The sequence below is a fragment of the Archocentrus centrarchus genome, chromosome 20, assembly GCF_007364275.1.
Source record: "Archocentrus centrarchus isolate MPI-CPG fArcCen1 chromosome 20, fArcCen1, whole genome shotgun sequence".
In the NCBI taxonomy this organism is placed as follows: Eukaryota; Metazoa; Chordata; class Actinopteri; order Cichliformes; family Cichlidae; genus Archocentrus; species Archocentrus centrarchus.
Genome location: NC_044365.1, coordinates 13,260,319 through 13,277,322, shown reverse-complemented (window position 1 = coordinate 13,277,322; position 17,004 = coordinate 13,260,319). Strand labels below are relative to the sequence as shown.

The following is a 17,004-nucleotide window of genomic DNA, read 5'->3' as shown; positions in this document are numbered from 1 at the left end:
TCTGGAATCTGGCTGAAGTAAAATGTTAAATTAAATGAATAATGCAAAAACTTTTAAACAGCAGGAAATTTCTTTATTACTTCTTTAAAGGCATGTGTGATTTCTGTGTGCAAAGCCAGTAACAGGTCTGCTTTTATTATTAATAATTAAGTACAAAATCTTTAGAAAACATTTCGTTAGCAGCTGTTAAAAGGGTCCGGAGAGGCATCGTGTTTCACTGAGCTCTAACAAGAGCTTCATCCTAGCTTCTTCAGGAGATCCACAGCTTCCTTGTGGACCTGCAGAGGATGATCGGCATGCAAGATTCCCACTGATATACAGTTAAACTGAAATATATAAAAATACACGGTAAACCATAACCGTGGTGTGTGTGTACCTCTTTGTCTTCCAGTGTGTGAGCAGGGTACTCCTTTGCTTTGGTCAGCCACAGCAGAGCTTTCTCCTTGTCTTTCATGGCCAAATACGTCTTCCCGAGCATCAGCAGGTTCTTGCTGTAGAAGTTTGGGTCAACTGAGAAAAACGAGCGAGACACAGATACTTGTTGGCTGACTGCATTTTCAGACACACAGCGGTCTGTGTTTATTTTTGAGTATTAGTGGCTTTGGCAGTACGCTACCTTCCTCAGCTTTCAGGAAGAATGCCAAAGCCTGAAAGAGAGAGAAAAACAAAACTTACTGCGCAACCAGTAAGAAAACAAAGGACGGGAGATTTAGCCCGAGAGCTCCCTCACCTCCTCGTACGTAGACTCGGGCGGCGATGAGAATATTACAGCTGCCACTTTGCGCTGATACCACGGCAGCTCAGCAAAAGCAAAGCACCTAAGAGATCCAACACAGGAAACAGAGGTCCTGATTCACAGCACTGTTTGGGGATCAGCAGCTAATGGACAGACTGCACTGAAATACCAAGAGGACGATGCTTGTGATGATGGACTGAATCACATGCACACAGTCTTTGGAAAAAGACTCACCAGTAACCTAAAATGTGTATGGAGGTGGCATCTTTAGGGTTGAGCTCGATGGCTCTCTAGGAAAAAAGAAAAAGAGCAGCATTTAGATGTTGGTTAAATACGGTTCTGCGATTCTGATCACATGACTTCGACCTTAAAAATGACCTCTCACCTCTAGATGTTCCCGAATGATGTACGAATTTCCAATTTTAACCTTCACTCCCTTATAATCGCCGACATCACTGAGGCACACGGCATACCACTGCGTTACGAGCAGAAGAAAAAGAAAGAAAGCTGTTAAAAATCGGACCTCAGCGGCTTTGCAATCAACATCACGTGAGTGTGGAGGTCGCCCCGAAGAAGCCACCATTCTACCTTATGGGCTGCAAAACACGCCTCGTCTTTCTCCAGGGCTTTCTGCGCGTACTCAAAGGCCTCGAATGTGAGCTGCTTCTTCCGCTCGGCCTCCACGTTCGGCAGGAGGGCCAGGTCCCGAGAGGCCCGGGCCAGTCTCCACAGGAACTCTGCATCATCGCTGGACACACACACCCACCCACAAAATACAACCACCAGACACCACCAAAGTAAAATGTTTCACCAAACGGTGGGCTTAAAGTTGTGACTTTTGTTTGTTTACAGTCTAAATTTAGTTGGACAAAAATGACTGTGTGTGTGTGTGTGTGTGTGAGAGACAGAGAACATAGACAAAAACCAAGGGTCAAGGATAAAGCAGAATGAATAACCCTCTGCACGCTCTCCTTACCTGTCTTTATACTGCAGCAGCAGCTGGTAGAGCTTCTCTGTCTCGGCACAGCTGTACAGGTAGTCAGCCTGCTCCAAAACCTCCCCTACACAGGCACAAACCACCAGCTCTGAAATTCAGTATGTCCAACCTCCCAACGACACTTGTTTAGAAGTGATCATGACAATTAGGCAAAGACTGTTGTGTTTTAAACCAAAATTATTTTTAAAAAGACCAGGTTTGAATACCAAACTCTGTACATGTGGCATCCGAATTTTGCCATGTACCTTTTTCTAAAGCGCACACCACAGCTGAACTCTGCACCTTGCGATAAGCGGCATAACCGAAGCAGGGCAGCGCAGGGAGCCCCAGGAGGAATGCAGCTCGGCCAGCCTGTGCACAAATAATGGAATGACACAAAAACACACAAGGAAATGTAATCATGAAGGCACGAAATCAGACTTGTAGGTGACTCCTGACGTCTGTGCTGACCCCGAGTAACCAGACAGGGCTTCATTGTGCATGCAGCGCTCTCCACTGACTTTCAAGGATTACGCAGCCGGCTGGCAAACATTCGCATATCGTTATGATACAGTACTAGCAGCTCATGTTTTAAAGGCCCGTTTCCCCTTCACCTATAGTACCAATCAAAAGTTTGGACAAACTTTTGATTGGTCCTATATATATAACATATACAGCTCTTAGGAAGCGGCGCCTCTGATCTTCCTGAGCGCAAATCACGGAACTCCTTTAAAGATAAAGAAAGTTGACGTTTGATGATGAATTCAGCAAGATTATTTTGATCAGAAAAGCGTCGTTATTTACCGTCAAAGCGGTGGGAGTGCTCCTTAAAGTAGTCCAGTAGTTCCGGTTTGCCGCTCTGCTTTTAGCGCAGTTTGCGCCAGATGCAAACTGCGCTAAAGTCCGCGTTAAAAGCCTCCCAGCCATCTCTTCACAGGTCCAGACTCTCAATGACCGCTCATCACTGACACACCGTCACAGCTCAAAGGGGCACACGGGGGGCGTTCAAGAGCACTAAATTAACCCGCGCAAAAAACAAACAAACAAACAAACACACACACACACACACACACACACACACACACACACACATATATATATATATATATATATATATATATATATATATATATATATATAGAGAGAGAGAGAGAGAGAGAGAGAGAGAGAGAGAGAGAGAGAGAGAGAGAGAGAGAGAGCGCAGAATAAAACTGACTAAACTTAATTTCAGCGCTTAGAGAGACAGAAACCCTGCGTATGCGCCATTACCAGCTGAATCTGATGAAATCCACTAAATGGTCTGACTGACTCAACCCTCAAACGCCTTTTATTTGTTTTAAATTGGCGTTCAATAGAGCTGCCAAAATATTTCGTGAACGCACACAGGAGAACTCTGCTTCACCTTGTTATTGAATCGGGGAGAAACACCGAAACCATAAAAAGGTTCCGCAGGGTACTCCCACCGGAGTGTTACGGTCCTCCTCCGATTTTAGTAGCAGATACGCTGCAAACGGACTCACTCTAAAATCCAGCTTCAGAAGAAAACAGCTGAAAAACTGTCTGACGCTGAAGGGGTGAAAGCGGGCAGAAGGACATTATGTGGGCAGGGCCGAGGGTGAGCTCCACCCCACCCCGGGGTACAGCACAGCTGCTGTTGTCATGTAAACGTTACGTGTTCATATAGGAGCAGAGGCAGGAAAAAAGTGTGTATTTGTCATCAGCTGCACAGGTAAATAATGAGGTGTGAGAGCAGGTCTGGCTGTGAGAGCGACACCCAACTGTCATTGCCTGTTTGTGTTAGTGTAACAGAGTTAAAAATGAACTTCATTAATTATTATTTCTAATTCATGTTATGTTGAGTATTTGTGAATTTTATCTCACTGGGCTGTTTTTAATTTGTCATTGTTTTATTGATTTAGCTTGTGGGTAATGCCTTCCTGCACTCTGCCTCGTTTGTGTCTCCTGGGCTTCCTTAGCCCTCCCTAGCGTGTGTAGCTTCCCCCCTCCCCCTTCCCCTCACAGTGTTGTTCTGCGCTGCTGAGGGTAAGTCGCGGGAAAATTTGCTGCTGTGATTTATCATTGTTTTCTTCATGAAAGTAGCTATGTATGCAGAAACCTCTGGCACATGTTGTTTACCATTGTTTATTTGTATGTTGTGAGGCATTTCTGGGCTGTTTAGACCACTGTTATAACTTTTATAGATGTTTTTCTTGTCGATCTTTTTTGCGCGAACATGACCACTAGTTCGCCGTCCAGTGTATATTCATGCAGCACAAGTGGCTTAGATACCGCTTTTGTTTACATGTTTAGGAGCAGAGTGCATGGAAAAAGGCAGACAGAAGTGGATTAATGTGGTTTTAATCTCTTCTGCAGGTATGTGCTTTTATTTTAAGTTATATGTTTTATTTCCATTCATTTCTTTAACTCTGCCCCCCCCGCATTATATGTTAATGTGGCCACTAGGTGGCGTTTTTCTCCTCTTGTTACTTTGTGAGGAAATTTGTTAAAGCTTGAATTTAAAAAGAAAGAAAATATGTTACACACAGTGTTGTTCTGCGCTGCTGAGGGAGCAGAGTGCATGGAAAAAGGCAGACAGAAGTGGATTAATGTGGTTTTAATCTCTTCTGCAGAAAATAAATATCTCAAGTCACATGAGTGAGCTGTCTTCTTCTGCAACCTATACGATCACGGAACAGACCCGTTACATTAGCTCGAGTAACGGTAACAGCGCTTCAGAGTTACCCCACCCACCGATAGTTGGAGGCAGGCTGTTGGTTTTTGGCTGCTTTTCCATTAGCGGGATAACTCTGAGAGTTTTGAACGGATTTCCATGGAAATTTCTGGAGTTGTTGGGGGTCGTACAGGAAACAAGTGATTAAATTTTGACGGTGATCCGGTGTTGTGTAGGTATGTGACAATCCCCACTAATGCTGATGATCGTAAAGTGGTAACGCGCGTGCGCGCAGCGTTTCCCGAGGGTGCTGTACCCTCCTGTAATCACGGGATTTAAAGTGGTTAATTCCTGGTGTTTTCCGGTGATTCCTTGCTATGACGTACACGAATTCCCACACTTTCGTCTCTTGAAAACACGTATAAACGTATGAAATACGTTGTTTCTTTCTGTGTTTATGCTCGACTTTTAAATAGTGATGGGAAAACGAGGCTTTTTGAAGCAATGAACCTTTTTGAACCATTGTGTGAAACATTCGCTGCTTTAAGTTTCGTTCAGCACTCTTGGGTGACATCTACTGGCAGCAGTGGTTGTTGCACGTCCAAATGAAGCCCAGCAAATGTGAAGCACTTTTGTGACAGTTAAAGTACCTGGGAATCCAACTGTATTTTATGTATTTGTTCTGTTGATCACATATTAAAATGACCGATGGAAATAATAAAAAAAAATCTGTAATAATGCGACGAAGCAACAGGTGTGATTGATATAGTTCACCAACAACCTCTTACACTCTAAGGCACTGTGGTGCATTGGAGTTTTTCCATCTGAGCCTGCCTTGCATCGCACAGCCACCACTAGCAGATGACTAATGTCATCACAGCTGAAGGAGTACTTTGAGGAGTGCATGAATGAAGAAAGAAGGGGAAAGAGTTGTTGAAATCAGGTTTAGAAGAGTGGTGAGGATCAAGGAGCAGCAGTGTGGCTTCATGCTCCAGAAATGACAGTGTAATTTAATAATCAGCGTCTTGGTTTGAAGTATTTTGGTCTGTTAAAGGGACATTTTGTAGGCTATAACTGTTGAACCATGTCATGACATTAATTACCAACACTAGGCAGAAATGGCTTGTTTAATAAACTATGTCAAACAAACAAACAAAGAAAAAGCCCCAATATAAAGTCTCTTGACAACTTTTGACTTGTCTCCAAGTAAAAGTATCATTCAAAGTAGCAATTTTGGGGTAAAAGTAGTTTATTCTCTTTGAAATGTTACAGAAAATATTAACATAGAGGTAGTGTAAAAGTGTACAGGACTTGACTGGAGCTCTGTGGCTCATCTGCGTGCAGCTCTTAGCAGGAACAGCTACTATGGCCTCAGGCGGGGCCCCGGTGCCAGCGGCCACCCAATGTGCCAGCAAGGTGGAGCTGACCATCGCCTGTGAAAACCTTATGGACATGGACATCTTCTCTAAGTCTGACCCTCTGTGTGCTTTGTACATCAACACATCAGGCTCTCAGTGGTATGAGGTGTGTAGCAGGCAGTGGTATATCTCAGTTAAGTTTGCAAATCTACATTCCCTGCGTGCATGGCGGGCATTGATTAATATTCCCTGTGCTTTGTTCCTGCTTCAGTCTAAGTCATGTGAGTTACGTTAGACATTTTTATATTTTTCCTCTGTGTGAATTAGTTTGGGCGCACAGAGATGATCCTGAATTGCCTGAATCCAAAGTTTGCAAAGAAGTTTGTGCTTGACTACTATTTCGAGATGGTGCAGAGGCTGAAATTCTGTGTGTACGATATTGACAATGACACCTACGACCTGAGCGATGATGATTTTCTCGGGGAGCTTGAATGCACCCTCGGCCAGGTGAGTTTCAGCTTGTAGATCTAAAACACCGATTGTTCTTCTGCTGCTTCATTTTTCCTTGTTGTTGCCATCGTCCAGATTGTTTCTAACAAGCAGATGACTCGGCCTTTGCTCCTGAAGGACAAGAGGCCGGCAGGGCGTGGGACCATCACAGTGAGTCGACTCTTTTCTCTTTATGATTGTTCTCTTATGAAGGTCCTCACTCATGAACTCCAGTCTGTGCTTCTGCGTGTACTTACAGTATGTGGTAGAAATAAGAGTATGCATGGCTCCATCCTTGATTGTTAAACCTGCATAGTCACAACATACTCGTATTTTGCTGGAATTAGTCATTCTAGCTAACCATAATCAAAGGTTATGGAAACCTTAGATTGATTGGTTCTCATCAGTAAGGGGTCATGGCTGTAGTTGTAAATCACTCGGTAGCCGTGCTCTAATGCATGCCCTGTTTTGTCCTCTGTTTTGCACAATAAAACCATGCTGTAGCAATTAAAATGTAAAACTAGCATTTTAGACCATAAACCCACAGGGAAAAGCTATACCAAGGTAATATATAAAGTGAGGAATGGGGTGATTTTCTCATAGACTTTACATGCAGAGTTCTTTTTAAAAACCAGAGGAGCTGCCCCCTGCTGGTGATTAGAAAGCATGCAGCTGCACTTGTGCACTGGCTTCATTCTTTTATTTTTATGTTTGTGTTAATCTTTTATATAAGACCAAGAAATGAAGCATCATCTCTCACTGTGAAGTGTTCTTTAGGACAAAATTGCACAAATCTTTACACGTCGTTCTTTTTTAACAGATCTCTGCTGAAGAAATCACAGACACCAGAGTAGCAAACTTTGAGGTGTCGGGACGCAAGCTGGACAAAAAGGTACTGAAAGTTGCATCAAGGTTCTTTAATAAAGTGAACTGCTTTATTTTAAGTTCTGTGAGTAGCTAATTGGGAATGGTTTGTCAGTATCTGTGGTGGTCCGACCCTTTCCTGGAATTCTACAAGCAGACAGAATCCGGATGGCAGCTGGCTCACAGGACAGAGGTACACAAATCCACCAACAAGCGGTTCTTCAGCTTGCATTTAATCCTTATTGGCTTGTAGCTAATGGGAACCTCTTTATACAGGTTGTATTTAACAACCTGAACCCAATATGGAAGCCATTCCGGATCTCATTGCGGTCTCTTTGTGGAGGAGATGTGGAGAAGCCTATAAAGGTCATTTTATATATTCCAGCTAATGTGCTCACTAAAAACGCACCCCATTAACACAACCTGAAAACACCTTTAAATAATGCTGTGATGTGTGAAAACAGTCAATTTTCTTCCCCTCCTTCCTCTTATTTAGATTTTTTTTTGTTGGCTTTATTGATCACACTGCTTATAAATAACTCATCTTGTAATTGTATTTCTTCTTCTTTAACAATGCTCCCAAACATGTGACCCAGGCTGGATAAGCGCTGCGTGTATGTGTTGAAGGATTTTTCTTTTCTTTCATTGGTTTGACTTACTGTCATTGCATGTATTGCATATACACTGACAACTGTTTGCACTGTTTGATATTAATAATATATTGCAGAGTGCTTATAGTGTGATGAAGCTACCCTCCTTCACATAAATAGTGAATAACTCATGCAGTAGTCTAAAAACGACATGTTAGTTGCTAGCCTTGACCAAGCTAGCATCAACCATAGCCCATCATCCTGTCCTCATACTTGGTCTGAACATATCATGTAATAGGTTTTACCCCCCATTACAGAAAAATCTCCCTGCTTGCGTCCTCAGGTTGACTGTTACGACCATCACGTCAGTGGCTCCCATGACCTCATTGGGAGCTTTAAAGCCACACTAGCAGAGATGCAAACGGGGAAGCACATCTCCCCGGTGAGGCCTTTATGTTGCAGTCTCTTTAGTTCCGCTGTTTGTATTTCACTGACATTAATACGACATTAATGGTCTCGTTTCAGGCTGAATTTGAGTGTGTTAACCTGAAAAAGTTAAAGAAGAAAAACTATAAAAACTCTGGGGTCATCTGCATCAGGCAGTGTCAGGTGATGATGTAAAACTTCTCACTTCTATTTTAGTACATTTTTCTCAGCGGGCGATCGAGCATCTTAAAATAACTTGAGTTAAGTCCCGCTGATATTTATTGGATTGCTGCACACAGTTCATGTGAGCTTTACCCGTTCAGATACTGAAGGAATACACCTTCCTGGATTACATAATGGGTGGATGTCAAATCAACTTCACGGTGAGTGTGGAAAAACTTTTATTTTATTTTTTAAATTTATTAATTTGTTTGGTAAGATTTTGAATAGTTCTGATATAACTTTCACACTGCATGTCTGAAACTTGTAAAAGCTTCATTAACTATCTCTGATGTGCGGCTGGTATCTTGGTCATGATCCTCTCGGTCCAGATCGCCATTGACTTCACGGGTTCCAACGGGGATCCCGAGTCTCCCCAGTCCCTCCACTACATCAGTCCCGATGGCTATAATGAGTACCTGGCAGCCATCTGGGCAGTGGGTAATGTCATCCAGGACTATGACAGGTACATTATCCTACCACCTTAAGTCTCAGTGTAATGAAGGATATTGAAGGAAGAAGCCTGATACAGAGATTGAAAAAGAAAACCAAAATGTTAAAGCAAGTGTTGCTTTGTAAATAATGTAAAATTTCCTCATATTAAGATACGATGATGCAACAAAATAGAGATGTTTTTAAAAAGTGATGATCACATTCTGCAGGATTTAGATTCAACAGCTTTTTTAAAAATCTACCACTCAGTGAGCTCCTTCTGTCTGTCTCTGTGTAGTAATAAGATGTTTCCTGTGTTTGGGTTTGGAGCCCAGGTCCCTCCATCCTGGCAGGTATGAAACATTCATTTCAAAAACGTAAAAAGCTGACATCTGGTATTACAGTATCGCATCCTGTTGTTGCCATGTTCAAAGTTTAGACTCACAGAGTCAGGTTCTCATATCAAAACTGACAGATCTCTCTTGTCGTCCTGCCTCCTGTCTGTTCTACCCACGCAGCACGCTTTTGTTGTATCGTCGTAGCAGAGTGTTTCCTCAAGTGAGAATACGTGGCGGTTGTGGACAATGTTTGGACTTGACTATCTCAACACCTTAGTTAATGTGTGAACGCTTTTACTGTTCTTCTTTATGGAAGGAGAAACTATGGAAACACAAAGAGCTTTTCATATTATATCTGCTCGGTTTAACTTTCCATCAGCTTTCTGCTGACCAGCATCTGCTGGTCTGCTCAGCCTCAGGCCAGTTTTTCAGGGCTCTCTACATAGCCAGCCATCAGCCATCAGGCCAAGATTTCCATTTGTGTGCCCATTTGTAGATAAATCAAAATGAAAAGTTTATCATTGTCACATTATAAAGACTTTTTTTTTTTTTGTCCAGCTTATATACATTTTTCTAATCTTAGTGACCACGGTAGACTACAAGGCACATTTTTAACTTTGCTTTCAGACAGCACTTTTATTCCAAGCACATTACTTGCCTCACACCCATGAGCAATTTAGAATCACCAGTTGACCTAACATGGATGTCTTTGGACTGTGGGGGGAAGCTGGAGTACCAAACTCCACACAGAGGCCCCAGCTGGGGCTCAAATCAGAAACCTTCTTGCTGTGAGGCAGCAGTACTAACCACTGCTCCACTGTGCTACTCAGAAAGCATACATATATATACTTATACAAACACTGTGCTCACTCATCGTTTATGTATTTACCCCATGTTGTGTGTTATATGTACGTATCAAAGGCAGCTAGAACTGTGCTCCAAAGCTTTTGTTGTTTTTTTTATTCTAACAGGTGTCCCATCTGTTTCCTGTCAATTTCAATCAAGCACATCCCTTCTGTGCAGGTAATTTTACGCTTTTCTCAAGACTGTGTTTGGTTCTCAAACACAGTTGCCTGTGGATGTTGTATTTGTTTACCCTCACACCTGTGGGTGTGCACGCTGCAGGCATAGAGGGCGTGGTGGATGCTTACAGACAGTGTCTACCTCAGCTGAAGCTCTGGGGTCCCACCAACTTTTCTCCGATCATCAGCCACGTGGCCTGCTTCGCCAGACAAGCTCTCCAGCAGCGTATGGCCTCAGTAAGTGCTGCTCTGCTTCTGTGACACTGTTGGGTGAGCTTCTAATTTCTCATCTGTCGTTAAAATGAGGTTGCTGTTTGAGCAGTATGTACAGTGGCATCATTATAATGTGAAAGCTAATGGTTAGGCTGTGATCGTAGACTACAAATTAAGTATCAAGGCACTTAGAACAGCATAGTAATAGGAAGTAGACAGCAGTTGGTCTTTGTGTCAGTGCATGATCCACTTTTCTGTCCTCGTTCAGCAATACTTTGTGCTGCTCATCATCACGGACGGAGTGATCACAGACATGGACCAGACACGCGCCGCCATCGTGGAGGCCTCCCGTCTGCCCATGTCCATCATCATCGTGGGTGTTGGCGGGGCAGACTTCAGTGCCATGGAGTTCCTGGACAGTGATGACAAACTGCTGCTTTCGCCCCATGGGGATGTCGCCTCCAGAGACATCGTGCAGTTTGTGCCCTTCAGAAATTTCCAAGTAGGCAGCAGTTCAGAGCATTTATAAACTAGTCTTCCTCTGCTCAGCACAGACGCACGCAAACTTGAAGTGGTCCTAAACAAGCTGAGTTCTCACACTTGCGACTTTGTCATTGCAGGGAAACAGCATGGCCCTGGCTCAGAGCGTGCTGGCAGAGCTTCCTGATCAAATGGCGTCCTTTTTCAATGCTTACAAGCTGAAACCCCCCAATCTTTTCAACGCTCCTGAGACGTCCTAGTAAGGCAGATTAAATGTACTCAAGTACTTCCAAAGCACTTCCTGTCTGTCTCTCCTTCCCCCAGAGAAGGGTATAAATTAGGGTTTAATCCCGGGATCCGGGATTCCCGGGAAATGCGATCAGAACCATTTCCCGTTTCCCGGGAAACGTTAGACGGGAAACCGGGAAAAAAGTCGCGCGCGTCGATTTGACTTTCAGAAAGAAAAGAAAGCTTCAGAATGTTAAATTTAAGGAAATATTGAGAGAAGGGTTCGTTTAATGCGAAAAGCATTACTCTTCATTTCAGGCACGTTCAGCCTCCGTTTAAGGCTTCAGCCTTCATCTCAAGCGTTTTAATAGAGGTATTACACAGTTGTGCTTTTTTCCTCTTTAATTTGTTGAAATCGTAGGCAATGTGTTTAGCCTAAGGTATTTTGTATTATATAATTTTATATTATTATATATTGTTATATTGCATTATATAGCCTATAAAATACGCCTGCCCTGAACAATAAAGAAATATCTGTTTAACTTCGAGTGTTTCTTTCCTCGTTTGCAGCCGCTTACTAACAATCATGAATTAGGATACGGGCCTAATGTGTGAAGAAATTATCATGAAATAGATTGCTTTAACATATTTCGCTTTTAAAATGGAGTTGAGTAAAATGTATATTTTTTAGGCTATAAGGATTGGCCAGTTTTTCAAAAGACGATTCACAGCGAACCTACTTTAACCCTCAGACACGGTGTTATAAATTTGCTGTTGCCAGAATGGCAATGACCAAGTCGTAGTGCATTACTCAAGGCCCTGTGTTATGCCATATTATAGTGTAGTACGGTAGTTAACTTTTCAATGACTATTACAGCGTTCCACTGGTGGAGATACAGTGTAACAGATGTCGCCACGACAGCGTGGCTGAGCCATTATCAATGCTGTGGAGATGAACCGTATTGTTTTGCACCAGCAGTTGTAAAATATCTTGGTATAATTCCATGTACAATGGAGGAATATTCGAATTATATTTGTTAAGGGAGTGTTGAGGAACGATACAACACCGCATAGCTCGAGCACTCGAATGTCGAGATGTAGGTTTTATTGCGTTAATCAAGCCAACGTTGCCCCCTACTGGGCATAACAGGACATAGCTGGAAAGCTACCTCTACAATATCACAATAGGTTAAGGCCGACACAGGCTACAGAAGGCCTAATTAAAATAAAAAATAAATAAACTTTTTCCCGGGATTCCGGGAAATGGCTCGTCATTTCCCGGGATTTGATTCATGTCATTTTCGGGAAAAATATTAAACCCTAGTATAAATCAGTGCCAAACAGTGTTGGGGAAACCATTTGAGTTTTGCACACTACTGATTACTTCACACTGGAATTTAAAGTGCAGCAAAACTACCGTACTCTCAGGAGAAATCTTTATGGTAAACTAAAAACACTCAGAAAAAGCTTTTTAAAGTGGAGCAAATCAAAATGTGCATCTCATGCAAAACACTATGAAACTAAACAATCACATGTCATCAGAAAAAAAAAATACACAAACCAAAGTAAATAAATAAATAAATAAATAAATAAAACACCCCTTTCTTCCTGGGGAAGTGCACGAAGTCAGCTTTGCTTTTGTATACAACGTATAACTTGCATAGCTCACAGATATAAGCCGGAGCAGGACACTGTCATGGCCACTGTGATGCTTCCTCAGGACTAACATTTGGGATTCTTCTCCACGATGACGTCACTGCGCGGGAGTTGAGTAACACTTGGCTTTTTTGAAATGCTCTAAGTAAGCGGTTGTGTGACGGCTGCCTGAGGAATATCTTCCCAGTGGGCAAGATGAAAGGAAACAGGAAGGTTCTTTCAAAAACAGTGCAAACCAAACATTTCCGTTTATGGAATAGATTTTTAGTTTAACCAGGAAGCCGTTCCCAAACATCGCTAAACTACCAGTTTGATACTGTGCATTTCACTGTCCTCCAACACCGATGCCAATAACTGACACTATAGCTTGTTTGGTGCATTTTATCAATAAGCAGTCACAAGGAAAATAATCATACTGTCCTCTGCATATTCACACATGGCTTTGCTGATTAAATGATTCAGTTTGTTGTGTCAATAAATAGTTGCTTTTTTTTTTATGTGTTCTCCTCATTTTGTGCCAAGTCCATGTTACACTGCAGATGATGTTAATAATCTATAATAAAAAATAAATGCAATAAATGATTTCTTGTCTTATCTTAAGAAAATGAATTTATTTGCATCCATTTAAAATGATTGCTTGAAGTTATTGCTGCTAAAGGTGGTGCAGCAAACTACTGAATCTGCTTTTTGGCTTAATTTTTGTTAACTACATAATAACATAGTCATGTGGTGTTGTTCGTTTCAGGTTGTGTTACCTAATTTTAAGACTTGATAAGGACTTTTTATAATGTCCTGAGTGAACTAAAGAACATAAATACGAGATGCCGCTTACATAATTCACAATTGTGACATAGACAAGCAAAAGAAAAATGATCTAAATTTTATAAACAATATCATTACTGCTACAGTTAAGGTGGATGTGGGAGATCACTACAGAGAGACTCTCTCAGATAGGTGCAGGCTTTCAGACCATGTAGGTCTGTTTTTTACAGGAGGAAAATCAGAAAATTCAATTAGCTAAAAGGTTATTAGTAAGTACTCTTGAAACCATGAAGACTTAAAGATGGGGAAGTATAATGGGCTTATAGCTTTTCATTTATCAGCCGCTTTCCCCTGAAAGACAACCACACACACACACACACACACACACACACTATTATTTGCCCTTCTTTCTCTGTCCTTCACTTTCCTCTTCTCTCTTTCCACCCTCTCCACCTATGGCTCCATTGAGTCTGGCTCTCAGATTGTCAGGTGATGCAGGCATCATGGGAGTGGTGCTACTATAAACAAGGATGATAATATAATAGTCACAGTCACATATAGAATACTGACATATTTCAGTGTGTGTTCATGTGTGGAAGACTGAAGGACCAACTCCATCTCTGGCCTTGACTGACTGACCTGGTCCATCAGAGTCCTCAGGTCTCAAATGGATGACTGCTAGTAGCAACTGCTTCCCTTCTGAGAGCTCCATATAAAAGTCACTTTGCTCAAAAACATGACTGCGGCTTCTACCTCAAAATGAATTGAGAGATATTTTTGACAGATTATAGGCCCAAAAATCATTTACACCAGTTTAAATACAATTGTGTGTGCGTGTGTGTGTGTTTTTATGGCAAATACCAAAAATCACTTTTTGGCACACTGGTAAAAATGCGCGCAAGAGAGAGATGCAGGTGTTGGCTGTCACACTGAAGTTCAGTCACCTCCCACTGCAGGTCCAGCTGCAGAGGTGGTCATTGAACTCACCGCTTCTTTTGCACACCTGTACCTGTACACGAGCTGGGAAGCGCAGAGCTGGGAAGTAACGAAGTATAAATACTTCGTTACTGTACTTAAGTAGATTTTTCAGGTATCTGTACTGTACTTGAGCATTTATTTTTCTGACTACTTTTTACTTTTACTCCCTATATTTTTTACACAATTATCTGTACTTTCTACTAATTACATTTTCCAAACAGACTCGTTACTTTAGGTTTAACACGTCTGAGAAAAGTTTGCATTTCCGTCAAACATCAAACGATCTGAGGAGGAATAATAAGAAACAACCGTACTGGCGTATCCGCCATCACCGGGGCTTATCACATACAAAGGAATTAAATACGCAAACCCATATAATTTAAGTATCATTTATAGCGCTATAATCAGGGGTTACAGCAGGCTGGACGAGTCCGTAAGTTGTGCTCGCAGCACATAAACAGCTTAGCTAGCGCTACTGAAGAGGAGCGAGCATGAAGGGAGTAACGTGTGTCAGGTAAATGCAACATTTCTAAATGCTCAACAAATATCAGCAAACACACAAAGTGTCTGCAGTTTGTCACACAGTGTGTCTGCTAGCTAAAAGAAGAGCTGCTGTATTTCCAGGGAGAGCAAAGAGAGAGAAGTTCACTCAGAGATGGAGAAAGAGGACAGGAGAGGAAGAAGAGAGGTTAGATTGACTGACTGACCTGGTCCATCAGAGTCCTCAGGTCTCAAATGGATGACTGCTAGTAGCAACTGCTTCCCTTCTGAGAGCTCCATATAAAAGTCACTTTGCTCAAAAACATGACTGCGGCTTCTACCTCAAAATGAATTGAGAGATATTTTTGACAGATTATAGGCCCAAAAATCATTTACACCAGTTTAAATACAATTGTGTGTGCGTGTGGACTGGACTGCAAAACAAACTGAAGTATGCTGACTTTGTGTTATTCAAAGATTGTATGAAAATACTGCAGTTTAGTACGTAACAAATATGTTAGCTTGTTGTACTGTATTTACACTGTTGGTGCACAGAGGCTGTGTTCATGGTCACAGTTACAGGTTACATCAGTGCAGCAGAGATGAGTTTGAATCAAAGCTGCTGATGCTGAGATTCATTCACTGAATCCAACATTTCTACAGCCTGTATGCTGTCACTGTAGGGCATGGAGATCAGCTCAGAGAGCTGTGAAATACTGGGTTACATCTTTGTGAATTCAGTTCATCCACACAGAGCAGTAAACCTCAGAGCAGCAGCAGCAGGTCAGCTGATCACAGCCTGCACACCAACATCATTTACTGGAGCTCACAATAGAAAGTTGTGATTCTTCTCCCCATGCAGAGCCACTACAGCTGATCTTAGTGTTCCTCCACCTTCTGAACTGTAACCTCCGAGTTCATGTTTGTGTTTAGGTGGAGGCACAGTCACCCTCTACTATGGAGGACACAGAGAACAGAGCTGTGTTCAAATTCTCTTTCACAGTTTGTGTCCTACATAACAGATTCAAGCTGAGTGCATTCATTAGGATTAAAATTGGAATACCATTTGTATTCTCATGTATTATTTTATGTTATTACAATAATATATAATGAGGTTCAGTTAGCTTTACACAAAAATAGCAGGTAGTAACATCCTCCAAAGAGCTACTTTTACTTTCTTACTTTGAGTACATTTCAGAGCCTGTACTTTTTTACTTTTACTTGAGTAAAGAAGTTGAACCAGTACTTCGACTTTTACCAAAGTATTTTTTAGCACAAGTACTTGTACTTCTACTTAAGTATAGAATGTCAGTACTTTTGCCACCTCTGGGGAAGTGTGTGGTGCGCCGTTTGTGACAGATTTCTCTGGAAAAGTTGCAGCTGTGTTTGCAATGAAGTCTGGGGGATAGGGGATGTTCCCTTGGTGATCAGTGGGGGGATTTCAGCTTTCGGGGCTATTTCGAAGAGTCTCCAAATGTTGCCAAATCTTCTTTTTAGGTTTTGAAGCAGTTGCCTGACATCTGTTACACAACACTGCCTCCATGAGTTAAAAATAGGAATTGCATGCCGAGTTGTATTCATTGCTTGGGTCAGTGGGCCAAAAATAACACATGTATGTATGGACTTGCGGGCCAAATAAAATCCGAGTTCGGATCAACTTTGGCCCGCGGGCCGTAGTTTGGGCACCCATGGCGTAATCTAATCAGATTAAACAACCGCAGCTTACAAATGCACAGTCTATTTTTTTTCCTCTATCCCCCCCAGAGGGACAGGTTCTGTGACATTTTTGTCTTGTAGCCTCATCCACGAATGACCGTAACTAATGCACCGTCAAGATCACTTGGAGCACTGCCGATGCGCATGTGTAACCAAACTAATGTAGGTGATACACGAAGTCAGTCAGCAAGTAGTCTACTCATTGAATTAGTATTGTTACAACTGTACAGTTCTGGTGTGCTGTAATAGTTTCTTCTTTCTTTCACGACACTGGCACGTAAATAAAAAAAATTTCCTAATAAATTTAGGTGAGCTTGGTGGCCCCCTGGTGGTCAAGGGGCCCTATGCAGCCGCATATGTCGCCTATGCC

General features: G+C 42.1%; 2 protein-coding genes across 5 annotated transcripts; one reads left to right on the top strand and one right to left on the bottom strand.

The window, feature by feature from the left end:
• Positions 1-63: 63 nt before the first annotated feature.
• On the bottom strand, positions 64-3,012 carry rmdn1 (regulator of microtubule dynamics 1). The gene is made up of 11 exons (XM_030756238.1): positions 2,982-3,012; positions 2,517-2,726; positions 1,979-2,084; positions 1,713-1,797; positions 1,325-1,484; positions 1,122-1,211; positions 971-1,026; positions 731-818; positions 617-647; positions 377-510; positions 64-278 (listed from the first exon to the last, which is right to left on the bottom strand). Exons 2-11 carry the CDS (start codon positions 2,637-2,639, stop codon positions 237-239), a joined length of 915 nt encoding a protein of 304 aa, XP_030612098.1. The 5' UTR covers positions 2,640-2,726; positions 2,982-3,012; the 3' UTR covers positions 64-236.
• A 161-nt stretch (positions 3,013-3,173) lies between these two features.
• Positions 3,174-11,273, top strand: LOC115799208 (copine-3-like). 4 transcript variants are annotated; one of them, XM_030756232.1, is made up of 17 exons: positions 3,522-3,755; positions 4,023-4,085; positions 5,728-5,907; positions 6,069-6,248; positions 6,327-6,401; positions 7,051-7,122; positions 7,210-7,287; positions 7,371-7,460; positions 8,028-8,126; positions 8,210-8,293; positions 8,434-8,493; positions 8,662-8,795; positions 9,060-9,114; positions 10,071-10,122; positions 10,225-10,358; positions 10,603-10,836; positions 10,955-11,273. In XM_030756232.1, the coding sequence occupies exons 3-17, from the start codon at positions 5,749-5,751 to the stop codon at positions 11,072-11,074; spliced, it is 1,626 nt and encodes a 541-aa protein (XP_030612092.1). In that variant the 5' UTR covers positions 3,522-3,755; positions 4,023-4,085; positions 5,728-5,748; the 3' UTR covers positions 11,075-11,273. The 4 variants fall into 4 exon arrangements, with proteins under 4 accessions (XP_030612093.1, XP_030612092.1, XP_030612095.1 ...); XM_030756233.1 differs by lacking the exons at positions 3,522-3,755; positions 4,023-4,085 and adding an exon at positions 3,174-3,441; XM_030756235.1 differs by lacking the exon at positions 4,023-4,085 and having other exon boundaries at positions 3,741-3,755.
• Positions 11,274-17,004: the final 5,731 nt, after the last annotated feature.

Coding starts and splice junctions, on each gene's coding strand:
- rmdn1 (XM_030756238.1), bottom strand. CDS start 2,639: ATGGCTGGGAGGCTTTTAACGCGGACTTTAGCGCAGTTTGCATCTGGC. Junction 1,212..1,324: donor CGTGTTTTGCAGCCCATAAG/GTAGAATGGTGG, acceptor CTCGTAACGCAG/TGGTATGCCGTGTGCCTCAG. Junction 279..376: donor ACACACTGGAAGACAAAGAG/GTACACACACAC, acceptor CATCCTCTGCAG/GTCCACAAGGAAGCTGTGGA.
- LOC115799208 (XM_030756233.1), top strand. CDS start 5,749: ATGGCCTCAGGCGGGGCCCCGGTGCCAGCGGCCACCCAATGTGCCAGC. Junction 6,402..7,050: donor CAGGGCGTGGGACCATCACA/GTGAGTCGACTC, acceptor CTTTTTTAACAG/ATCTCTGCTGAAGAAATCAC. Junction 7,288..7,370: donor AGCTGGCTCACAGGACAGAG/GTACACAAATCC, acceptor CTCTTTATACAG/GTTGTATTTAACAACCTGAA.